The sequence below is a fragment of the Trachurus japonicus genome, chromosome 16 (genome assembly GCF_045865225.1).
Source record: "Trachurus japonicus isolate A0001 chromosome 16, Traja_1.0".
NCBI classification, from domain to species: domain Eukaryota; kingdom Metazoa; phylum Chordata; class Actinopteri; order Carangiformes; family Carangidae; genus Trachurus; species Trachurus japonicus.
Genome location: NC_140922.1, coordinates 23733602 through 23760798, shown reverse-complemented (window position 1 = coordinate 23760798; position 27197 = coordinate 23733602). Strand labels below are relative to the sequence as shown.

General features: G+C 41.6%; 1 protein-coding gene across 1 annotated transcript in view; it reads right to left on the bottom strand.

Annotated features, from left to right (window-relative positions):
- Nucleotides 1-27197, bottom strand: part of znf407 (zinc finger protein 407) — a 146183-nt gene that overhangs the window by 31036 nt on the left and 87950 nt on the right. Inside the window, exons 6-9 of the mRNA XM_085802682.1 lie at nt 26670-26836; nt 17862-17945; nt 15905-16025; nt 10050-10228 (exon numbers count right to left, since the gene is read on the bottom strand). Of these exons, the coding sequence (XP_085658808.1) occupies nt 10050-10228; nt 15905-16025; nt 17862-17945; nt 26670-26836 (551 nt within the window). The remainder of the gene's footprint in view (nt 1-10049; nt 10229-15904; nt 16026-17861; nt 17946-26669; nt 26837-27197) is intronic.

Below are 27197 nucleotides of genomic sequence, written 5' to 3'. Positions count from 1 at the left end.
TGACAGAACCAAGATCTATTTTCTTACACCCACAAACACAACGACATGTAAGAGTGCATGCACACATACACAAACACACATCAAATTTCTCATATGAGCAAACATACACACTTAGTCCTTGGGGCAAAGAACTATAAGATTGGAGATGAAGTTCTGTGTGAAACTGTGTGTGTATGCATCTTTATACAGTATGTCTGCGTGCCAGCCTGAGATTCTCTGTTAGATGTCTGATACTGGAGAAAGACACTGACAGATGACATGTACACACACTCCAAAAAAACACACACACACATACACCCCATCCCTCAAACAGCACACTTGTCTGATAGCAGTCAAACAGAGAGTAGAGACAACACAGAGGAGACAACAGACAGACCGGCAAACAGATAGAGAGACAGATAGCATGGCAGAGCTCAGCTGCTGGCCCACAGTCACATCACTCACTCTCAACACACACAAACACACACTAAAATGGTAAAAGATCATAACAAACACACACAGCACCACAAGAAAGAGACTGATGCGGTGAAAGAAGTGTAAGGGGGTTAAAAAAAATGGGCTGACAGAGAAATCATATCATCACAGCCCGGGGTGTTACCGCAGTGCACACCGTTGAATTGTGGGATATTTATATGAAACAAGGTGACCAATGATGTGACACTCCTGTGTTCCCCAGATGTGTGTGCAACCAAGTCTGTTTGAGAACACAACATGCAATATTGCACTCCTGTAAACCCACATGTATCAGAGGCCACTACATGTAATAGGGTTGAAATGAATGAAAGGATGAAGACTGACCAGATTTAATTATTTAATTTAGTGCTTTGTTTGTCCTTTGACCCCTAATGTGTGAACTCTTCAAACTGTGACTGCTCAGTATACGATAGTTCTGTGCCTCTGATGGTCATGAAATAACCATGACAACACATTTAAAACAAAGAGCTTACATTAGTTTTTCATGAAGACATGGGTGATTTAAAAACATCAACAAAAACAGGAAGGAAGGGTTTTGAAAATTGTGACTTTTATATTTTCTTATGTATTAATTAAAGGTCATTGCTACAACTTTTTCATCAAAAGGATACATTTTTCAAAAATAATGCATCCACAGAATGTCTAGATATAGATAGAAATTACGCTATATGGTCCAAAACCACTTAACACTGGTAAATAAATGTATAAAGTAAATTCAACAAGTCGTCCAGCTGATCAGTCAACCCATGAACACTTTGAAGACCTATAGCAGCTTCCCAACTCTGATTCAATACAGAGCCTCATTCTGATCTTCATCTAATCAAATATACGGCACAAAGCACAAAAGTTTTTTCTCTTCTCTCCATCCTCCTGATTCTCTTTTTCCTTTTTTTTCACAGGTGTCAGAGGAGATTTCATGGCCTGTGCGTATGTGTGAATTTGCCACACCCCTTTTGAGTGCTAATTTACCCTTTTAGGTTTAATCTCCCCATGAGTGGCTTTCCTCGCCCTTTAATTAGGCTATGGGGAGTCGACACTAACACTAAACACGCACACTTAGACTTAGACACATGCACGGATACTATTTCTTGGTACCACACACACACACACACACACACACACACATATATATACGGTATATATACACACACACATACACACACTCGATATCTGCAGAAACACAGTCTCAGATTTGAGACACGCTTTGCGAAGACACTCCTCATCAGCCCTCTGTGGGCCTCTTTCACACTCTGGCTCCCCTCAACTGCACCAGTCACCAAGACAGGACAGAGAAAAAAAGGGGGAGAGAATAAGAAAAGGAAAAAAAAGTGAGATATTTTGTAGTTGTGAGAGGACAGAACGAGGTGCTGGTGGTGAAGGCATTCATCTCTGAACTTTTTTCCATTTCAAATCTATTTGTCAAGTTAAAGCTGCATTAAGCCACATCAGATTTTGGCAGACCCAAGTGGCAGTGGGAGATAGATGTTTGAATTTTTTAAAGACTTTCACTGCCCATAAATTTTCTAACAAGATTGCGGTGACATGTGCACTCATTGAACCCAAATAACGTGGTGAAAAAAAGTCTTTGCAGCAGATTAGGCCTGGCATTCTCTTATGATAATGAGATGCTTGAATTTCACTCATTAGTTTCATCGCTAAGTTTGTGATTTAGGCAGAAGGCAGAAGTGTTTTTAGATAAAACTCTGCAACCTCAAAGTGGTCTATAAAATCTTTCTTTAAATATGCAAATTGCAAGATTTGTTGTAGTACAACATGGACGCCAGAGGAGTTTTCACAATAAAACATAAAACACAATAAAACGAACCCACTAAGCTTTATCAATCAGTCTCATTGTGAACCCACAGCCAGTTTTGACAGTGAATAATTTTCCCTCCTGGCTGTGACATTAAAAGAGGTAAAACTGTCTGATGTTACTGTACTGACCCTAATTCCTTGGCATACACAGCATTACTAAACTTGAAACCTATTTGTGACATGATGCATAGAGTAGAGTTCACAGATTTAATGTTTCACTGACAAATTTACATTTAAATCCAGGCCATAATAATCTGATTTGCTCTAACTGAGCAGTCAAGGCCAACTAAATGTCTTCAATAATCTGAACTGAATATTGGACCGACAGAGGAACATTCACTCTAATTATTATATCAGACATCTTTATAAAATAAAATCAGCTCCACTCATCTGTCCCTGGAAATGTCCTCCTATCAAAGTAGAAAATAAAAAAAAAGTTAAGTTTAAGATTTTCTAATCATAAACTGAATATGTAAAAATATTAAATCACTTATTCTCTTACATCTGCTACCTTTGTTCTCCTTTTATTCTCCTTTTTCATTCCTTTCTTATCAACACATTTTCACTCCTGTCCCTCTTCCTCCTCACCTGCTATCTCCACATCACATCCTATCTTCTCTCCTTCATTCTTTTCCTCACTTTCTCTTTCACTCCTTTCTTCTCTCTTCCTCACTCCAGACTTCCTCTCCCGTCTTCTCTCACTATTTCTCCGCTCTGCTCCTCTCGGTTCTTCATCACATTTTTCTACTCACTCTTTCTCTTAACATCTGCTTTTCACTCCTTTCTCACCCCTCTCAGCTCTCCACCACTTCCTATGTCCTCCCTCCTGTCCACCAGTTTTCTCCTGTCCTTTCCTCTTTGCTCTTTCACTCATTTTCCTTCCCGGCTCGGCCAATGCAATGGTGTGTGCATGCTGAAAATGAAACCATCATGTGTTCTGCATCAAGCTGCAAGTTGTCGGCAGCTGACAAATATTTCCCAAGTAGCTAAAATAACTCCACTGATTTGCTGGTCTAGTCAGACAGGCTGCGAGGAAATGGCACCAAGTTGAAGATATATTGTAAACTTTATAAAAGATTAACAGCTTTTGGCAAAACAACACGGGCTGGGGCGGCCCCCCCATACCAGCGTTAATTTAACACTGAATCTCCTGTATTCCACTTTTCCCCTCTTTTTCTTCCTTTTCTACAAACAGAGCACAGATTTCCACAAACAAAACTGTGGGCCAAAGAGGGAAATACAATAACAGCACTGGTGATAGTGGCTTGTTATGTTGGAAATAAGAGGGCACTTAATTGGGGTCTGATAGTCTAATAGGCAGCCCCTCTGATTACCAACTCTGCACATTGGCTTAAATTAGCCCACTGATGAGCAGCCAGGGGATTCAATTATGCTCGGGGAGAAATAAGGGGCTCTAATAGGCCACTGTATCAGGAAACATGGGACTGGGCTGGGCTAAAGCGCTAGTAATTGGTTGTTTAGTTGGGAAAGTTGAGCCTGTTGGTAATTAGAGATGCTGAGACGTTAAGAGAGCCACCAAACAGACGACACATGGAGGCTAGAGAGGCAAAGGAGGAAGACAAGGGTCCTTGGCACAGTAAAAAGGAGCAAAGGTCATGGTGGAGATCTCAGAACAGCACTTCAGCCAATGCGGATGTAGATCAGGGAAAACATGTTGGTTCTAGAAGTGGTGTTGACTCAGTAAAGGTCAAGATGGGGCAGGCTGGGCTAAAGCTAAAACATCAGCAGTCTGGCCTTGTCTCACAACCTGTGTGCTTTATAATTTCTGCTTCTTTTTCTTATCTTTTCACTTCTTATCTCTCCTCCCTTCCTTCTTTCCTCCCTTTTTTTCCTTTTGGGCAAGTTAGCTGTAGGCTGTGGCTGAATGTGTACCGTGCGTATGAATGGAGGGAGAAGGAGGACTGAATTATGGATGAGGCTGTATGGGAGCCAGCGGCTTGTCTGGTCCCATATTCACTGTCCCATACAAGAGGGGCAGCCCTGCCCATGAGCATCCCCATCACACGTCACTCACATGGGCTGTGTCTCGCTCTATATATATCTATATGTATGGCTCTGCCTATTGTCTGTATGTCCATGTGAGAGCACACACCGTTTCCTTGCAATGGAGATTTTCTAATTAGCAAATTTGCTTAATTTCACATAAAGGTTTGCTCTGCTTGCAAAACAGAACATTTAACTCTCTGTGCACCAAATGATCAGAATGTCACTGTAATGAAAACCTATGCAAACTGTACAATTTCATCTTTTGTGTCCTGCTGTTCACAATGTGCAACAGATAGGCTGTGGCCTACATAAGCCATCTGCAACTTTTTTTTAGAAAAGTGCAACATAAGCATACTCCTAACATACTGTAACTGTGCCATCGCAACACAAGGGAGCATAAAGCAAGAATCACTGACACTGACAGAACTTGTCCTGAGGCTCAGACAGAGGCAGAAGTCGACACACTACACTCCCAGTCATCATTTACTGTGTGGAAAAAAAACTGTCTGTAAAGGCATAAAGGTAGCACAAAGACGGTGTAGACATCCCTTGACATTCAAAGCAAACCGGGAACCTACAGCGTCTCTGTCTCCTCACTGATTGGACGGGACTTGTCAGTTAAGGCTCTGAATGGCCACTACACGGCTGAGGGGAGACTCTCAGATTGGAGCTGGGAGGAAAGGAAAAGAAAGGAATGGAAGATGAGGATGAAACAAAAGCCCGTTTGTTGTGGCTGATGTGTGATAAATGCAGCCAGTTGGGGGAGTTTTCACGCTCATTGGAGCAGGTCATTATGCAGGAATTGCTGCTTGCTCGGCCCAGACCAGCCCCTGTATTGGTTTACTGAGACGCAAACTGACGATGTGCGTTTTCCCCCCTAAACCGCTTCGCTAACCCCCCAAACACACTCTCTCTCACACACACACACACACACACACGGCCCTTGTTGCATGTCTCATGGGGCACCCTGGCATCAAACAGCTGCTTCTCAACTGTAATATTTCAAGCAAGACCACATGTGGAGTTTGTGGACGTTAAGGAAATAGGAATTAATCACAGAACAACCACATTAAGGGACACAAAAGAAAGACATTTTACAATGGGATGAAGAAGTCAGTCCTCAAAGTGAGCCATTCAGGACCCGATGAAGCTGAAAGGTGTTCCTCCATAAGGAATTTCTCCAATTAACACCCCAACAGTGGCTTTTGCTAACCTTCAAGTTTAGACATGCAGGCTTGTTGAGGTTTCTTTGTGCAACTGAGTAAATTGGCACAATAGCAACACAAAGCAGGCACAGTAATACAAAATGACATAGTCAACAACAAAAGGTAATATCCACTCATGTCTTGGGTCACATTAACCAGACCTTTCACTAGATTCACACCTGAAGAGCATAAAAGGTGCGTATGTTTTCTGTTTTTGTAAATGTAACTTTTCATCATAGTTTGATCCTTTCTCATGTGTTTAAAGTACTCTATCCTTTTTTTGGCCTCCCATTAAGGACTAAAAACTCTCATTGTTGATTCTGCAGGATGCAACTCAATAATTAGATTTATGCTGTGACAGCATCGGCACAATGAGCCCCACTGTTCATCTGATTTTACATTGTACTGAACAGAATGACTTTTTTCATTACTGCCCATCATGTGAAAGCAACATAAGGACGGTGACACAAAGACGCAGGTTCATCACTAACGCTGACGACTTGATGTCCTATAGGTGTTTTTCAAAGAACTGTGATGCTTTTTTTTCACATATTTTCCCACATAAAAACATGTCACATATAACACATTGTTATTAGAAACAGATGTTGATTTTAACGCCGGTGTCTGTGGCTTTTTTCACAACGTCGACACGGTGTCATATGCGCTGGGATACCAGGACGCATTTGCATGACATACACACCTGTCCTCCACAATCCAACACGCTGCTCTAACACAATACGCAAGTAAAACTCAGGAGAGTAATGTTTCATTACATGACGAACAGACGGTGAAAGTGAGGGAGGGAAGCCGCCGAGGCACACAGATGCATAACTTAAGTAAAAGCCATCGAAATCCATATTTGTTTACAGATTTGTTTAATAAGGAAAAATATATGCAAACAAATGAATTTGCCTGTGGTTGTAACTGTGTATTAAGATCATCACTTACAAGGCCAGGTCTCCTCTAGCCCTCCTTAGTAGCCATCCATCATGCATTATTAAGGAAAATAGAATCTGCATAAAGCAGCAACAATGCCTTGAAGAAGTTTATTTATTTATTTGTTTTATCTTTTTAGGCGCTAAGCAGCACATCCAAGTACTTGGTCGCTGTTAGCTAATTACAAAGCATTTGATCTCTATGCCCCCAGGATGTGCAATTATAACCTTGGTTGAAAATTAGGGAAATATTTCACAATTAAAAATAGTGAAATGAAGATGCTCTGACAAAGCTAATGGCAACATCCCACCTGTGTGTGTGTGTTTTGGTACTGAACAGGACAGGAGGCTGATTTAACAAAGCCACTGCCCTGCAACTACCGCTGACCTCGCTGGAGGGAGACGGCAAAGAAAGAAGGAAACTATACCATCTCCCCACGCTGCAACAGTCACAGCGTACCAGCAGCATTTTAACTAGAGGGAAACTTCTAGTAGAGGGATAATTTAGCAAAGTCGCAGCACTGTGAGGAACCTGTAGCTCTACGTAGCTCTGCTGCAGTGCTATCTGCGCTGAGATCACACAGATGCCGCCACTTCTTTCTGGCATATCTCTGTGCAGATCGCACAAGGAAGACAATTGTCATTACCATTTTATTAAAATGTGTCCTATCAGCAACATTTTCCCCTCACATATCTAACCTCCCTTTCTTTTTTCCTTTCTTTTTTTCCCCCCTCAAATTCTAATCATCATTCCCCTCCATCACTTGCTGGGTCTAATTCCCTCTCTTCCTTCGTTTGCAAAGGACCTCTGCTTTCATCCTTGAGAAGGGCTTTAATTCGAAGTGCGACGCTGAATAAAGAAGGGAAGACGGAGAGAGGGGGAAAAGAGGGAGAGAGAGTGATATGGAAAGACAGAGCAGCAGCGGAGACGTTCGGGTGTCAATCAATACAACGCGAGGAGCTGCAAGGGCCCATGACTAGGGTGCGTTTGATCTGTGTCTTTCAAAGGGGGAACAGCGGGAAGGGCCATCACAGACGATTTGCCTCTCCCTGCTGGCCCTGGTGCCACTCTGACAGAGAGCAATCACAAGCAGGTTAATTCAACATCTACCTTCTTAATCTTTTTTTCCCCTGTCTCTTTCTTTTGGTCTCGTTCTGTCTACTTAGATGAAACACTGCTCTTTCTGCTACCACCACCACCACCACCACCACCACCTCCCTTTTCCCTCTTTTGAAAGAGGAAGAAATCACAAGTGTACTTTCAATGGCTTTTCAAACCACCTATACTTTGACTGCTTTGGCTTTAAAGAGGCGAAGAGTTGCTTGATTATCTGCATTTCTTGTAATGGTTCATTTATATTTGTGTTGCTATCACACGGCAACAATTCAAGCCAAATGTAACGTGTCAGAGAAAGTTAGGTGGGATCGTTGTATTTTCTCTGGAAACTGATGCTGTGAAACATTTGTCCTCCGGGGAGAGAAACACCATAAGTTGTATTTTTGGATCGTTTTTTTCCCTGTCATTTTTTGGGTTCATATCTGTGTCAAGATGACATATTGAAAATATGCTGCTTAACTCAGCTGAAGGTTATGTTTTCTCCTGATGACTGAGAGACAACGTGTGTTACAGTCAAGACCTGACCTTCTACTGCACAATTCAAAACTGAACCCACAACGTATGCTGCTGGGTGGAAGGCCACAACATTGGTCACGCCACGGAAATCTCCCTCTTGCCTCTGTTATGTTTTAGTGTGGCCTAATAGATCAAACAGAGAAACAAAATGAATCTGTGCAACCGTCTTCTTCACCAAAGGTCAACCATACATAAGGACAAACAAAGGTGAGGGAAATTCTAGGGTGAAAGGGTAAGAGGAGGCGTGAAGTTGTGCTTTGGTTAAAGGTGAGAGAGTACGGAGAATATGAAAAAGGGGGGTGTTTAGAGAAGTTGAAGGTAAAAAGGTTGTGCAGGGAGGTTAAGAGGTGGAGGCAAAGGAGATCAAGGATAAAAGTAGGTCCTTGAATTTGAAGAAAAGAAATTAAATGAAGAATAAGCCTGTTTCAGACAATCAACAAATGTTAAATTTCCAGAGTCAGCACAAAGGCACAACTTTGATTCATTCAGTTTCAATGGGAAATAAACCACAGTTCCACCAGGATGTAGCCATTTTCCAGTAATGTCCCTGCCTGGCCTCTCTCCTATGGTGCTCCTCTCCAAGTCTACTGCTTTTATGTAAGGTCAGAGGGATAACAGGATAAAGGCTGTCCTCTCTGCTCCTCTGAAGGACAAGCACTCCACCGATTGGATTTGGTGGCCTTCAAGGACAAAGGAAGAACACTGGGATACAAAGGAAGCAATAGAGGAGGAACAAGATTTCATCTGTCTCTGTGTCCTGAGTGATTGGCAGGGATGGCTAGACCAGCAATCTTTGAGTGGTGCCTCTTTGTGGCTTGGTGCCCTCCATCAGCACTGAATGGCAGGACTTGATCCAGCGACAAAAACACACTCGAGAAATCTGGATGTTTTGACCTCTGTGGGATAATGGAGCGGGAGCAGGGCTGCAGAGGAAGCTACTTGGCTTCATTCAGCAGTTCATCCAAGATTATAGACTGTAAGTGTTTGTGCACACAATAACATGAAGATTAGAGGGGCAAGTTGGTGAACTGGTGATGGTATGGACAGTTGGGCTGTTGGAGCTGCAGAAATAGTGCATGGAGAACATGATGTGTCACCGGCTACCACTGGGGTGCAAGGGGTCACTCAAGTGGGTCGTGGGCAACAGTTTAAGGGCTTCTGCAACTATGTGAGGCTTTAATCTGTTTTTCTTTTCTTTTCTTCTTTTTTTCTCTTTTATTTTCTTGTTATGGTCACTGTTGATTTTGATATGTACCACACCGGAGGTAATTTTGTTTTCTTTGTTTTGTTTTGTTGTATTTGCGTGTGCATGTTTTTCTTTTTCTGTTCCTCTTAGTGTAAATCCTTCTATTGGTCTTCCATCGTTCTTCTATGTATTTCTCATGTATCTTTTTTATTACGTATTACAACAACCTGCCTGGGGACTACAGATGGAAACTAGCCATGGCTATAATCTGGCATATTTAATGTCCATTTATATGTGTTGTCCCTAATCTAAATAGATAAAATAAAAAAGTAATGTTGTATGTCATGGTCCTCCATAAAGATGGAAAAGCAGAATTGAAAGAAACAAAACAACTATTTCTCAACTTAGCAGGTACTCCTCACAATAAGATGGTTGGAGTGCCCCTTTAACCCTCAGCGACTCCAATTGGACAGTGTAATAGTATGAGGAAGCTGAGTGTGTACGACTGTCAATCAACCTCCAACAATCTTTTAACATTCTAGTGTTCAGGTTGACTTTAAGGCTCTTTTGTGGAACAGTGTGTACAAGCCTTATTTCTGACAAAAGGTTTTCATTTGGAACAGGAATTGTGTTGAATTATATAAATGCTGAGACAGTGACTGACACAGAGATAAGGCACATGCAAAGATAAGTCCAAGCACTCAGCACACTCCTGTGTAATCTGGAGATAGGGCTTATTTGTCAAAACACTTTGTTTTCTATTTTCTTACAAAGCCCTCTTAAGAGCACATTACCTGCATGCAGGTAGGCGAGGTCTGGGTTCTCGATATCAGGGTGACTCTCCTTCAGGTGGTTTCTGAACTCCATGGGAGAGTTGGTGGCGTAGGTACATTTGGGACAGTTGTACATTTTCACGCCCTCGTGTTTTCCCGTATGGAGAATGTGCTTCCGGATATTCTCAGCACAGTTAGATCTGAGGGAGACAAACAAAGATAAAAAGCCTCATTCGTTTTTAGAATAAATAAAAAAAAGGCAAAGATGAAGAGATGAGAGTCATGAGGAAGAAAACACAAGATAAACGCTTGGCAATGTTCCCGAGAAAAGTTTTGCTGTACTAACAGTCTATTTTGTTGCGATGTTGACACACACACACACACACACACACACACACACACACACACACACACACACACACACACACACACACACACACACACACACACGAAAACTCAAGTTGGGCTTTGGAGCTGAGGGAGCAGCCGTGTTTGGACAGACTCTCAAAGCATTCATTGCCTAAATACGTCTCTGTGAAACAGGCCCACAACTAGCAGATGACTAAAAACCGCTTTCACACAAACAATATTTACATCTTGCAAATACTTTGATATTCTGTCATGCTCTTACATATCTCTTAGATATTTTCTTTCCTCACAGTTGTTCAGCTTGGTGTGTAATGGCGCTGGGAGCAGTGGGTGACGACTGCCGAGAGACTGCAAGTGGATCTAGAGGCTTAGTGAATGCATTAAAGATATATCTGGAGACATCCGTTATGCAGTCTGTATCTTTTGCAATTGTATGAAAGGTATACGGATAGCGGTGGATTTTGTGTGTGTGTGCGTGTGTGTGTAAATTTGTGGGGCGTAGGGCTGCTCAGATAGGACAGGCCGAGCATTGAGCTACTGCAGGGTGTACGATGTAATGATGTCAGCTCAGAGAGTCACACACAACCCTCTGCTGATTAATGATGCTGTCTGACCTGCTCCCAGGCTCTATCTAAACCTGCCCACGGACACACACAAACACACACTCACACACATGTGTTAGCGAAGCCCTGAATGGGCCAAGAAACAAACAAACAAACAATCATGCACATACATACGTGGACATGAACACACCTCAGTTTGAGCCCCAAAACATTTTTTATCAATCTGATATGAAAACATAGCTGCGGATATACGGACGAAAATCCATAAACACTTAACACATGTACGCACGCATGTATGCACGTAACCACACACATATTGCATCATGCAAGCATGCATGTGCAGTGTAGAACACAGTTTCACACACACACACACACACACACACACACATAAACACACCATCATGTGTTGATGGATGGGGCACTCGCGCTCAGTTTGGACCTGACATTCTCGGACAGTATAATACGCAATTACTCTGCCTTATCACCTTGGCCGGGACAATAAAGCCTCACAGTGCCATAGCTCACACCAGCCAAGGAGAGAATTTGTTTTCACTTTTGCAGAGACACCTCTCTCCATCATGGGGCCACAGTACAGCCTGGCTCCACTGGGGCCTAAACAGAGTGGGCCCTCACTGGTTTTCTGTTCATGCTGTATGAAATACATAAGCACCAGCCAGGGGTGAACAATGGGGGCTCTTCACGACACTGAGGACTACAGCAGGCTGTTAGCGCGACAAAAGAATAAATAACCTTTCATAAAACCTGCGTCCCCACCGCAACTTACAAATAAAATAATACAACAGGGTCACTGACTGATATAATTCAGCCTGATTATTTAAGTTGTTCCCACTTCAGAGGATGTCATGTTTTTGGATTTCTGGTTTTGCTTGAAAACGAGCAGAAGAAGAGGTTGGTGTTCGGTGTTAGCAGTGATAGTCACAGAGGGTGAGCAGGTGAATAAAAAAGCGGACCAGCTGCAAACCTCTAAAGAAAAACAAATGTGAGGTAAAGATTTCAAAATCACAGTGAAGTCCTGAACATGACTAAGCGTCTGACTGATTGGGGATGCATATTATGTTAAAACCTTTAATATTTACACATACTGTCAACTACTTATCCAGCAAATTGAAAGACATCACTTTGTCATCGACAGTCACTGGCAAAAACAATCATCGGTTCACAGGCAAATCATGGCTACATCTGTTGACTGTTCCTCTGCCACATCTGTTGACAGACGTAAAAATTCAAATTGTCACACGCTCATGAATTAACGCAAATCATGCTGTTAAAAAAATGCATTTAATGCTAAAAGTGAAAGTGAATTCTTATTCGAAAGCAGGAGCATGAAAAGATAAAAAATTTGAAGCGGAGCTAAAAGGTTCTAAAGAGAGCGCGGGTGGATTCCTAGGGGGGCCATGCTATCTCTCAGATATGGTAATGGCATAATTGTCATATTAAAACAACACAACGTGCGTTTAGGAGTCAGCAGGTGTCACAGTTAGTGAAAGCCCACACCAGTCCTCCTACTATACACTGTATTAATTAGTCCAACACTGTTTCAACTTCCTCCCCCATCCATGCACTCACCATGGGAATCAGCCATACTGATGCTCAATGGATACATCACCCTTCCCCTGCCTCTTTCTGTCTCTCCCCCCTTTATTTTAGCCATTTCCATATTCCTCCTCCCAACGAGTGTATGGTAATGGGAGAGGTGTAATTGAGAGGCGCTTCGTTAGGGGAGATTTAAATGTGTTTCTTTGTGTGTGTGTGTGTGTGGGGTAAGAGTTGTGAGTGTTGGGTGTATTTGGATCACTGGTGCTATTTGGATCTTATTCTGCCAAGGAGGCCCAGTTATCATCATTAATGCCTCCCCCTCCTCCCTCATTTCTCCCTTCACTTTACAAGGTCGCAAACCTTCCTGGCACTGACAGTAAGAATGTCATCCTCAAAGCCGCCATTGCTTCAAACTGGAACAGTATTTTAACAGGTAGATTGAAACATGAATGCTGCAGCATTCAATAAACAATAATAACCCCAGGGGGATGGTATCATGGCAGGAGTCAGAGGTTACATATCAATTAGACTGTTTAAGATGCCACTGTGACTTTAATGAGAAAGAAAAGCCTGCTCATTGTGAACAATACAAATGATTCCTTAAACAGTGGAGTAAGAAGTTTTGCGGCTTGCATAAATAGCAAAGAATAGTAAAACAGACACCATTAATTGACAGCCCAGGACTCTGCGTGCAATATCATTAAAACATTTTTACCACCATCCCCAACTATAATTATCCTCCTCTATTATCTATCGCTGTCTGAATAGGAGATGAGTGGCATTTGATAGATCATTCACTCCCTGCTCATTTACATGCATTTGAGGAGCAGTCTTGATGGAGATAACGTCGTATCAAGTGGGTACCCTAGATGTCATCCATAACATTTAATATGGATATTTTAATAGCATATATCAGATGTATCCACTTTAAACAGACATAAACATGCTCTATAACTAAGACCTGTCAGTCATGTAAACCAGTTCAGTTGTCTCAGACCTAAATATTTCTTTACAGCTGCATCTATTTATTTTACAAGCCGACATTGAAAAGGTCAAACGTGCACAGCTCATATTGTCTTGCTCGGTCGTCTTGGGCTTTAAACATGCATTCATAGTGTAAAAACCTGGGGCGAACGCGTGGCCCCTCACGGCTGTCTGAGGCCCCCACATTCAATTCCTCACATTAGTAAGCCAGCAGGGTGTTTTCCTCAAACGCCCTCCTCCTCCTCCACCCACCTTGCTCCTCTACCCTCCCCTTTAGACCTCTATGAACCCCCGGGGCCACTGAAATGTTAATTGGGCTTCTAATTTACTGTTTCATTTGCCACTTTCTGTAATGATCATTAAGTATCACCACAGGAACAATGGGGCCAAGAACATTTGGCTCATTACATGTACAGTATCTTCCTGATACTGGAGTTAGTCCAGCGTATAGTGGGGAGGTATAGGATCAAGATTTGCCCTCAAGGAAAAAAGAAATCTGGAAATTCTTATAATTAACCATTTTCCCATACATTATCAATAGTTAAAACCTTTGACCCTATAAAACTATGATTAATGATACGTTTAGACAAATCTAAGCAAGATGGTATTAGACTCATCCTACAGTCTCGCCTTTCTGTCATGGGCTTCACTCATAGCAAGAGTGGAATTCTGGGAAAACCAGCAACCAGCAGTCTAGCAGGGCTGGGACTGTTCTGGGGATGTACATAGTGTAGGCACAGATGTACTTTGAGGGAAATTATATTTTCAGCTTGCTGTCGTCCCAGTGGCAGTGCTAACATGCTGTTTACCATGTTTACCATCTTAGTTTTAAATTCTAACATCGTAACTTTTTTTTTTAAATAAGCAAAGACTGATGGGGATGTAATTTGTTTTTGGAAGTATGCGGTTGCACCAAAAAATCTGTTTTAAATTTGCGTTTTTGATTAGCTCTATGAAGCTCTATGAACATCAGGGGATCATCAAAGTTCAGTTTTGAGGGAGCTGCAGATGTCTAACAAATTCATGGCAAGCCATCAAAAGTTACCAAGAAACTACAAATGTCAACCTCAGGCTGGCACTGAAGGAAAATTTGGATGATCATCAAAGTCATTAGAATTCATCCTCTGGGAACCAATAATGTCTGTATATAATCTCACAGTCATCCGTTCAGCACTTGTTGAGAGATTTCAGTTGAATTCACAGAGGACATACTGAAACAAAAGGTACAGCCTTTACACACAGTCAAATGACATGTAATTATTTGAGCACAAAAACCTTAAAGTAAAATATATATAGTATATGTATCATTAATGGAGACGTGAGATACTTTACAACTTTAGGTAAAAGGGGAGATAATCCTGTGATTGCAAAATAATGTCTTGACTACAATTATTACTTCTCGGCATTTCATCTTTTTTAAAGTGGACTGCACACAAAAGACAGATGAAATGAGCGGAGCGCTTCACTGCAGCGGAGCAGGTGTAGCAAGCTGCCGAAATGACTTTGTCACAGAGGGGAAAGAACGAATGAAGAGTACATCTAAAAGGAATGATGGGTTTGAGATCATTCTCTTTCACACTCCCCTGCCACAACCTGACGAGGAAGAACAGGATGAGCGAAAGAGGGAAAGACAGACAGAGAGAGAGAGAGAGAAGAGGGAAAGAGAGAGGGAGGGAGACAAGGGGAGGAAAGAAAGAGAGAGAGATGGAGATGTGCAACGCCAGCCAAAACTTTTTCAATTTCACCGACAATTTCCTGTGTAATTACTGATGTGGTATGATGGTGTTTTAATGACAGGGACCTGCCAGTGACAGTGATATTGTGTATGTGTATGTGTGTGTCTGTGTCTGTGCGTCTGTGTGTGTGTGTGTCTATGTCTGTGCGTCTGTGTGTGTGTGTGTGTGTGTGTGTGTGTGTGTGTGTGTGTGTGTGTGTGTGTGTGTGTGTGTGTGTGTGTGTTGGGGGGGATCTGGCTGGGCCTGTTGATGATGGCAGAGTGATGAGATGGAGCCGTGCTGTGGAGATTAGACCTGTCTGCCCCTCCACCTCTCCCACCCACCCTTCTCTCTCTCTCACACACACAGACAGACACACACACACACACACACACACACACACACACACAAACACACACAAACACGCTCACACACACACACACACACACACACACACACACACACACACACACACACACACACAAAGCCTCTACCATTAATGCCACCCCCCCACCCCTCTAGACAACCCTACAATGCCACCTGCTATCCCACCATCAGACACCCACACACACACTTTTATATACCCCCCACCGCCCCATCCTACCCCCACCTATCAACCCCCTGATCATCAGTGCCACAGTGGCGGCCATCAGCGCCACCAACCGTGGGCGGATCAATGAGCCGGTACCTGTAGTCGCACCAGGGGCAGCGGTACGGTTTCTCCCCCGTGTGAACACGTTTGTGCCGCGATAGGTGGGACTGCGTGGTGGAGGCGAAGTTGCAGAGCTTGCATTTGAAGGGCCTTTCTCCTGTCGGGTGGAGGGATGGAAAAGACAGGAGACGGAGAACGGTGATGAGACTGATGTGTTCGCAAGATCAAACACATACAAACACGTAAACAGACAAATCCAGGCAGAGGGCTTCTACTACCATTATTTAGCTACTATGTGACATCATCGAGCCAACTCTATACATCCAAACTCAGGCCATCTTCAGTTGGTCAGAATACGAAGTTGTTGATAATAACAATAAAAATTGCAAACATGTAGTTGAAGCATAAGAAATGATTATGAACTGCATGTGTAGTTTAAAGTGAAGGACTTAAAGCTGTTAATGTGTCAGTTGAAAACATTGGTGTTGAACTGAAACCAAAACAACAAAACTCGGTGGAATAATTTATCTATGAGTTAACAAGGTATGAGTTACTGAAAACTTGACACAAATGGATATCATATAAACTTAGAGGTTAACTGCTGTAGGAGCAGGTTGGAAAAACTGTAGAGATATTTGCTCTTTCTGGAAGCTTTGTATTTTTAATTGTTCTAATTACAAATAGTGTGAGTGAGGAATGGATATTCCCTTACAGCTACAACCACTTAGCCACTGAGTTCTGTGCATAACAGAGGAAATATCTTCATATACTAAACAAGAGCACAAATATTTCTTAGGGGGAAAAAAATGTCATTAGCGGTGGCCTTTAAAAAATCAGTATCAACTAAACTCTGACAACAACCTGTCAGTCAGGCTGATCCCTTCATATGCAGCTGCATGGCAGCGGATTTGAATATACAACTAAATCAGTGGAATTGACACATGTCAACACAGGAGAGGAGGACAGAAATTGGAGGTTTCAGGGGGGAAATGGCAGGGGAACTGAGGAGCAAACAAAATGAATTATGAAAACCTAGATGAATATTTATAACAGGATTCTTGATCCTTGGGCGCCTGCCAGACAACGGTTAAGAACAGTATTTGTTTCACTATCCCAATTTCTAAAAAAGCACTCGTTATTGACAGCCTATCTGAAAAATGCAATTTCCCTAAGCAACAGAATGACATGGTGAAATGATAACTGAAATTAAAAATCTCAGATTCAGTCAGCCATACATGCCTATCACTGACAGCAGCATGTCACACTGATGTGCCTGCGTGTGTGTGTGTCTGTCTGTTGAGTGAAAGACGGCAAACATTTGCTAAAAGTAGAAAAAAAATATTGTGGCAGTGCAGATCTTCAAGTGTCAGTCATCAGTGAGTTTGTGGTATTATTTATGACATGTCTGTGGATTCTCAGTCATCGGGGTCATGGTATCTCTCAGAGCCTTAAGGCCACTATGTTTGACCCACCAGCCATCATGTGAGTTGTTGGTGTCACCTGAGCCTTATTTTCCACTCTTTTGTATACTGAAACATATTATTTTGGGTGTAGCCGAACGGGCTGATGAATGGTGTTGTTGTAGACTCTGTCAAACCATCTGTGCACCCCAACCAAAATGTTGACATTGCTGTGCTTTGTCCTTTGGATGTAGATGAACGACTGGATCCAGGCCAGAGGAGTTCCCTCTTCTGTGTTGTGCCATGCATTTGTTGTCTGAGTTGCAGAGGGATTCTGTGTTTGTTAAAGATCCTCTTGAGTTTTTCAGATATTCAATCAATGTAAAAATGACTCAATTGTTCCATTTATTGTTGTCTTCTCAGTCTGTTCTATATCTTTTTGTGGTTTTGACCTAACTAGCCAGGAAGAACTGAGTAAGTCTTTCAGATAAGAGGTGAGACATCTTCATGAACCTCAAGCAAGTCCAGTTGCTTTGGTAAAGCTTTTAGAGATTACCTTATGGATGTGAGTTCAGGATGTGTGTGTTGCTTACCTGTATGTTGGCGTCTGTGTTTGGTGAGGGCATGTCTTGTGCCTCCCGCAAAACCACACAGGTCACACAGGTAAGATTTCTCTCCTGCAGAGACAGATTTAGAGAGGTGAGACAAGGAGGAGAAAATGTTACTGTCGTCTAGGAAGGAGCAAAACATAAAATACATCAGGGAGAGGCAGCAATTTACACACATCACAAAAATATACAGTACTCTCTCTAATCCAGACTTCTTTCGAAAGACAAAACCAATCACGTAGCAGTCTAATTCTAGTTCATTACACCCTGGATCGTATTTATTTTATGAAGAAACAAAAGCAAGAAAAAAATCATAAAGATTTTCAGCAAACTCTAGATAAAACCAAACCACCCTGTAAAAGGAAATAAAGTACATAGTATCACTGTTACCACAAGGGCCTCAGTCACGACTTTTTCTGTTGCTGATCCTGATCTGAGTTCTGTAATTTTATGAATCTGCTCGAAATACATTTGATCTGATAACTACATTTATATAAATGTTGATTAAATATGTCTCATATACTGTTTCTTCACAACCTCCCTGATCCAAATACTCAAGGTCTGGGCTGAAATATATTAAGTGTGGCTTAAAGTATTTATATGATATGAATAAAAAGAAGAATCCGCTGGAGAGTAGACATATCACTCGTTTGAATTTGTTGGCACTACACACTCAGGATTTTCCCACACAAATGATCTTTGACAAGTGCAGATACACAAAGCTGACAGACAACTTTCACATTGCTGTTTCTTTGAATCAGTTTAACATTAATTAGCTGCGGCTCATATGGCAATGTTTGTCATTTTAACCGGTGAGAAGTCATCATCACTGGCTAAGAGTGAGACATCACAAACTGAATGTTCTCTACATAATGAAAACAAAACAGGAAATGTAACAGATTTGCTGGCAAGAGAGTGTAACCAACCTCTCTGCAGACAGAGGCACTCACACTGGTGTGCACATAGCAAATGTTTTTACAAGTTGTAAAACCCAAAACTATCTTTCATTAGAACGACATGCACATGTCACATGCTGAAGGATATTTACAGTATTTAAAAAGTCAAATTTAAAAAGCTTTAGTTAGTTTAACTCTATGAAATCAAGACAACCATGAAAAATAAGGGTATTTCTAACTGTTCAAACCTTAAAAAGACATAAAACTTTAATATCGAGGGGTATTAAATCCAATCCAGCTTAATAAACCCAATTAAACTGAAATACAACATGTTTATATTTTTAATATGTATTTAATGTGTTCTTTATTAACCGACATGTGGATGTGCACTTGGAATATGCTTAGTTTGACACATTGCAAATGCAAGTGATGTCTTTTATAATAAAATAAAATGCTAGTAAAAGCTAGTTTCATTCACGAAGCTACACAGTTCCTGACATTTGCCTTGTTTCTGTTGTTTTTCTTCTGTTTGCCTCAGCTAAACATAGCTCTGCGTAATTAATCTGTTTCTAATACTTTTTTTTAATTTTAAAGCTGCATCGACATTAATCAAAAACAAATACAACTGAGCAGTGAAATTGCAACCTCAAATATCATGTGGTGTGGTAATAAGTGAAGGGTTATTGAGGAAGATGTATAAATGCTTTCAGAGGAAAAGTCTGGCGGAAGAAGGAACGAGAGATTTTTTTTCTTAACTCGAAACAACTGCCGAGGGGCCTTTGAGCAAAAATCTTAGAGCTCAAATAAGGACAAAGAGGAAGAAAAATATTGAGCTAATGGATGAGGAGAAATGTGTGAAGAAGGAGAAAGGCAGAAAGCGAGAAAAGAAAAGACAGACTGAACAGATGAGCAGCGGGTCTAGTTGGCTAACAGATGAGCCAAGCAGAAGTCACAGATCACTAGTGTATATCCATCAGAGCTCTCACAGCTAACTAATTCCTCCAATCAGATGGATCCGTGTAAATATGTCAAATGGGGGACGGGAAATTGCCAGTGTGGTTTATTGACTGTGATAAAATCTGAAAAGCACCGCTGAACATAATTACATACTTGTCAGAGCCATAAAAATTAGCTTTATTATCAATGGGATGGTTTTGTACAACTTCATTTAGGGGCGATGCCTTCCAGATGGGGAGTGTGGAGAGCTTTTTTACACTCCTCCTCTCTTCCCTGCATCTGGCTCCGTCATTAACAGCATGATGGTCTCTCTCTCTCTCTCTCTTTCTCTCTCTCCGCCATTGCACACAGGCAGTCACACACTCCTGCACACACACATGCACAACGGCATTTGTGATAAGACTCACTCGGGGAAATGCATGTGCATGCACACACAAACACATTTATCATATGGACACAGATGTGCATGCAAATCTACACACACACACACACACACACACACACACACACACACACACACACAAAGGTTCAGATACCCAGACAGACAAATCAAACTGCATGTGGTGTGCTAAATGTGCATGTTATGTACCAGCACATGTATGGAAACACTGTAGGTGTCACATGCAGTATGTCTAACATACAGACGCAAGCTGCATGCATGATCTTCATCACTATAATATTCATCTAAATGCTGATATTAAACTGCATCTCTCACCACACACTGATAACACATTTGGGTGACTCTTCCAGCTGGGCCTCAGCGGTGCTCTGCTGCTCTTTTGCACAGATAGCAGCTTTCACCGAGTCCGCAGAGACAAAGCAGCCTCAAGTTCCCTCTGTTACACTCATTTAAAGCCACTCAACTGTGAGAAGAGTTTTAATGCAGTGCCACTTAAAAGAGAGAACAACAGCCTTAAAAAGGTGCAGTTGTGAACCAATTCATACAGGTCCCTTTTTCCAGTCCCCATGTGGATGGCCTTTAACGGAACAACGTTTTCATATTAATTAATGTCCGTTCTACTACTTTATGAAATCACAATTCTGCACATGCTGTGCTAAAGACATGATATCTGATGTTCCTGGAAAAGAGAAAGCACACCATAATCTGACGGTCTGAAGTCTACAGAAGGAAAAATAGTTTATATTTCTGGTCTGACAGTACTGCCATTGTGTAGATTATGTAAAAACACAGTGAATTCTGGGAAACAGCAAAGAAACAAAAACAATGGCTATTTTAAAAACGTGGTTTCAAATCTGAAGTGTTTCATCAATCAAAGTTGATCCAACTTTTTTTGCTTAACAGCCTCTACTTGAAAAACTTACAGCTGTCATTATACAAAAATAAATCATCCAAAATATCCAGGACAGATAATCTTGTGTTCATGTATCTGCCAATTGCACATAGAAAGAAACGAGCTCTGACGCAAAAAACAAAGAAAAAGTCTTTCATCCTGTATCTGTAAATTCTAGATGAGTTACTAAGCATCTGGTCAGACCTTTTCTCCTCTTAAGAAAAAAAAAACAGTGTTGGTCCATCCTCCTCTCCCCTCCTGCCTCCCTTCCCTCTCTCATTACGCCCAACGCTACAAGACCCCACCACAGAAAAATCCATAGCTATCGATCCCTACGCCCAGCCGCGGTCGCCACAATTATTCTTGAGGAGGAAACGCAAGCGATAAATTACATATGTGCTTTTCATCTGCTGTTCTGTGGCGGTGAGCCCTCTGAGGACCGGGGTGGGGACGGCGAGGTGCGGGGCAGTTACAAGAGTGACATGCTGCTGTCAACACCAGAGGATCTGGCCGGCTAAAGCAGCACAGACCACCCCCCCCCCCCCCCATCCTCTACACAATCTTAAGCTGACAACATTCATCTCTGATTCACCTTAACCTCTACCTTTTATATGTACATAAATAAAACTTAACCTTTACCTTAAACTTTTTTCTAACATAGCAGTAACCTTAACACCTCATAATCATCTTTTTACTCCTGCCTGAACTCAACCTTGCCTCCAAACTCTCAGCTCAAACATCAACTCTCAGCTGTTTGACTGCAGATGCGAAGGCCAGACAAACAGGTCAAAAACATCATCTTAAAAGCATACACAACCCAGTGAAGCTATAAAGACTACCACTAGACACAAAAATATCCCTCAAAACCCCATTTGCTGCTAATGTGTCACTGTGGCACTGAGAGCGGTTAAACTTTTTGGCCATTTGAATATTAGCTCATTGCTCCTTTTTCTTTGCTCCCATGATACACCTCCACCCGTTACTGGAATTAAATATGCCTTATTGCGAAACAATAAAAGAACTTTGAAGTCAAAATATACAACCTTTTCTTTGCATGTGTGTGAATATATATATTTATATATATATATGTATATGTGTGTGTGTGTTTTAAATAACCCCGGAGGAGTCTGCATGCAGCTATAATTGCCTCCCTCATTAGTTATGTTTTAGCAGGAGCGGATGGGAGGGCAATTAATTTTACCGCTTAATTTTTGACACAGAATCCGCTGCTGTATTGATGTGCTCGCCATTTTGGGTCTCATTTTTCAGGGAAATTAATTGACAAAGTGCGAAGATTTATCAGCATATCGCCAGATTAAGCGACAAACTGAAGCAATGAGGAAATCAATTGTGGCCCTGTCGCTGTGTTCAACCCCCCCTCCCCTCTCCCCACAACGCCCAAGAGCCTGGGAAAGCTGGGTGGGTCAGATGCAGTGCACTTATTTATTTATTTGAGTCGCTCATTCATCAGCCGTTACAAATGACCCTGGCGGCTGACGACCACTGAATCCCCCACCCCCCGCCCGCCCGCCCCTCCTCCCCCTTCCTCAGACACGACTGGTGTGTGAGGAGAAAGTGATTAACATAAAAAACACACAAATCAGAGAGGAACAATGAATCCGGTTAGAGGCAGGAGAAGGAGAGTGGAGGTGTTAACTTTTTTTTCTTTTTTTGGGGAGGGGGACTGTGCCTGTCACAATGAGGGACTCAGTCCACAAGATGATGAAATCAGATACTTTCTTCTAAGAGCTCCCTGGCCCCATGTAGTAGGAATTCAAAGAGAATGTGTTTATTGTTAACTTTGTCTTCATCAAGTCTTCATTGATGAACTGACAATTTATGATGTCCTGGCCTCCCATACTTGTTATGCACATTGGTATAAGCAATAAATGACAAAAATCTCTTGAAAAAGTAACAAAAAAAAGACAAAGATAGACAAATTCTAGCTTAATTTGTTAGCTATTTAAAGATGAATTATGCTACATTTGTACCTAAATTAAACAGCTTTGGAGTAATTGTGATGATTTAATAAATGGCTTAACTTGTTACGAGGGAGAATGGAGGCTCTCTGCCTTCACGTGCGAGCCTCTCTGGGCTGAAAACCAACCTTCAAGACCAGGGTCACCGGATTCAACTACACAAATATACACGTCTTAACATTGTATATGATATATAACGTTATATATACCACTCAATTGATTGATTTCGGCATTGTTGTAACCAAATGCACATGGCCAGGAGGAGGGTTAGCAAAACAACAGAAACCGGACTTGCATAGTTCCCCTTTAAACTATTCATTTGAAAGGACAATAACGATCCCTTGCACATTTTACCACAAACTGACCTTTTAATACTTCTTGAAATGCTTTAAAAAATGGTGGAAAAGTTGTGAAGTCCATTCGCTAAAGAACTGTACAATTGAGTTTTGTACTATAAGTACTATAATGGACTATGCAGAATGTACTGTGTAGTATGGTTCTTTAAATTGTAATTCATCTCAGCACTTCCACCACTGCAGAAATGTGTACCTACTGGGTATACACAACCTAACAAGCTACAAGACGGAGGCTAATGTGGCAAACAAAACACTAGTCTTCACTATGGTTGATAATTCATGTATATATGATATATGAATAAAGAAACTAGCACTGTCAGAATAGAAATAGTTACTATTTGTCACCCAGCATTATTGTATTAGTAAATCTAGATTAGTATAAATAATATGATGAGGAAACATACAATCAGCACTGTTTGGCTGCTTATCTTACATATAGTTGGATGTGCATGGCAGAAGTTAGATGGATACTCAAATACACAAAAAATAGACATCACCAGTCACCCCAACTCCTTATACAGAGTATCACTCTTACTCACTCTGCTCCCATATCACTCCCTTTAAATATGTAGAGGAAGTCAAAGCTTGACAATGTTTGGGTCAAGGTCTAGGCCACATGTTGAAACTCCATAATACCACACTTCATCTACATGTTACTGCATTTTTCCTATTATCTACTTAGTACATTTTTTTTCTCTGATTGTGGTTTTCAAACCTCTTCACACGTTGTCTCAGTGCTGAGCCTACGCTGAATCTCTATCATGTTGTTTCAGCATTAGATCATGACATCAACTGCTGTTGCAAGGGATTAGAAATGCTATTTCAAGGGATTATAAACCAATTATACACACTTGACAAAAAGTAAATCAGTCAAAACTTGTCATTGTGATGAAGTTCTTGAGTTTTTCCTCACCAAGAGACTTTGAATTTTTACAGTTCCAGCTAATGAGCTAGATATGTGTATCATTACACACAGCTCCAGTACAAATTCCCCAGTTAGTCATCGTCCTGTAACCCTTCACGCAACCCCCCCAACCCCACTCCACCACCACCACCGACTCTCATCTCTTCCATTACTGACTGCTCTGTTCCCAGGATACATTGGTTAAAGTTTTAAATCTCCTACTTATTTGTTAGTATTGCATCTTAAAGCCATGAAGGAGCCGATTTACAACCTTTAAACAGATCACACACATGGAGATAATATTTCAGTGTGTCAGGTTGGCTGCTGGAATGTGATTGCAATGATTGTATAGCTGTAGCTAACAGTCTAGCCCTGCACCAATTACAACTAGCAAAGGAATGCCAGAGGTCAGAGCAGAGCAAATTGTGTTAGCTTTTTTGGGTCTTACTAATCAAGTCAGGTCTTGTCGCTCATGAAAATGAGGTTGTTTCAGGTTCAATCTTAATTCTCCCATTTTCATATGTTCATACTTGGTCACCCTTTGCTCTTTCAAGCTCTTTTATTCAATCACTTTCCTTTCCATCTTAATCACTTCACTCACTCTCTTCAAGCCAGTCTTTTCCCCTGCCAAACTCACAAAGACACACATGCCACTACCACTACCACCACCACCACCACCACTAACACACCACACCACCCTGTGCCTCTCCAGGTGACAGTTAGGTGACAGTGTGACGCCAGCCGCCTGATGGGGAATGATGAGGGCTGGAAACAAATGAAAATAAAACGTCTAATTATGTCAGAGGTGCCTTGACGTTACATCACTGTTAAAACACATTTAAAATAACATTCACCAAGTCTTACACTCACACACGCACACACATACACAGAGACGCACACACACACAGCAGGCACCCGTGACGGATGGAGGGCTCTCCTGCAAGCGCTCAGTCAGGCTGTCAGGCCACTGGCTGCTGCTGCTTCTGTCATTGACTTAAAAGGGCATCAAGGAGCTGTGTGTGGGACATTACTGAGGCCGAGGGGAAACTGCTGGGCTGCAGCATAAAGACACTTTCAAAGAGGCTGACTTGGGCTCCTATCGAGGGGCTATTATTCAAGACAGTATCCTCCCACCGCCCACCGCACCATCTGTCTATCCAAAGTTTTTAGAAAGTAAAAAAAAAAAAAAAAAAAACAGGACTGAGAACAGTCCTACAGTGTACTCTACTGTACTTGGAGAAATGAAAAGAGAAGGAAGGTATCAGGCAGAAAAAGCATTGCATATAAGAACACATAATGAAAATATCCATTTTCTTGTTTCATGATGCTGTAAACCAGCTTCTTTGTAATTAAACCAATGTTGCAGTGAGAAAGAAAGACATTTTGTTGCAAGACTATGTATGTATATTCAAAATTTAAATTTTTTTAAAGGTTGAAATGAGAATATAAACTCAGTTTTACTCAGTTTTGACAACTACTGTAAGAATCATCTTTTTTTAAAACTATTTGGGAATCTACACATTCTCTTTTTTGATAAAAGGTGGGAAGTAAATTATATAAATGGACAGACTTCACACCAGATAACATTCACATTTACTTGAATTTCTACCATTTTGCATCATAAAAGAACACACAGAGACCGGACAGGTTCGGATGGGAGGAAAAAAAAAAGCACTCTTGTGGATGAGATGGATTTGACAAACACACACTTAGAGACCAGATGGATTTGGGAGAAAATACATGTGACAATGAGTTTTGGAATACACATATATGAGTTGGGGAACACACACTACCTCGATACCCACACTCAGCAACACTACAAGTGTGAAGGTTGGCAGAAAACAAAAACAAACATGAAATTCAAACATTGTTTTGGTGTTTTCCCTCTCCTTTTGACTATTCACTGTCTCTATTCAAATGTAACTGGCTGATGTAACATCATATAATAGCGATGGTCCTATTGGGATCGGGAGGTAAGAGTTTAACCAACATGCAACAAGAGAGTCTGCGAAAACTGCCAAGAACTGGTTCTCGACTTTCTCTGGATGTTGTAAATCAGTACAGATGGACAAGTCATGGCTATTATCGGCCAAAAACGTGTGTATATTTATTCCAAACAAAGCTGTGAAGATTCATAATTAATGTGAGATTTTCACAGTTAACACATAAACTTCATTTTGTTGAATAGTTTGGAGCAATAGAGGAATGAAAAAGTACATTCTGTCTGATCCAAGTGTAGTGTTTTTGATAAATAACCCTTTGTCCCCGACTCATAGAAACACTGATCGTCTGGAAAGAAAAAGCAAATATTATGAATTTTGCACTTTTTTACAGCAAGTCGATGTAGTTGATGTAGGTGTAGAGCAGTAAAGGTTCGTTGTGAATGTGTGTTGGACTTCAGTGTCTCACCAGTGTGCGTCCTGTAGTGGTCCTTCATAGCTGACAGGTTGAGGAAGGCGTAGTGGCAGGATGGCCAGACACACTTATATGGTTTCTCCCCACTGTGTAGTTTCATGTGGTTGTTCAGGGCCCATTTTTCACTGAAGGAGCGTTCACACAAGTCACATTCAAACTTCCTGCAGGAGAAGAAGAGAAGCAGAGAGGAATGAGGAGGAGGAGGAGGAGGAGGAGGGGAAAAACGAAGAGTTATTTACTGATCCCAAAGCTGACATAAAATGCTAGAAAATCTACTCTGTGAGAAAGGAAATGGAGGTTGCTGGGTACTCGCACTCACACCCACGGAGCACGGGGCTGGATGATTGCACGCTGTACATCTACGCCCCCACTCACTCACACACACACACACACACACACACACACACACACACACACACACACACACACACACACACACACACACACACACACACACACACACACACACACACACACACACACACACACACACACACACACACACAGAATGCAGTTGGCTGC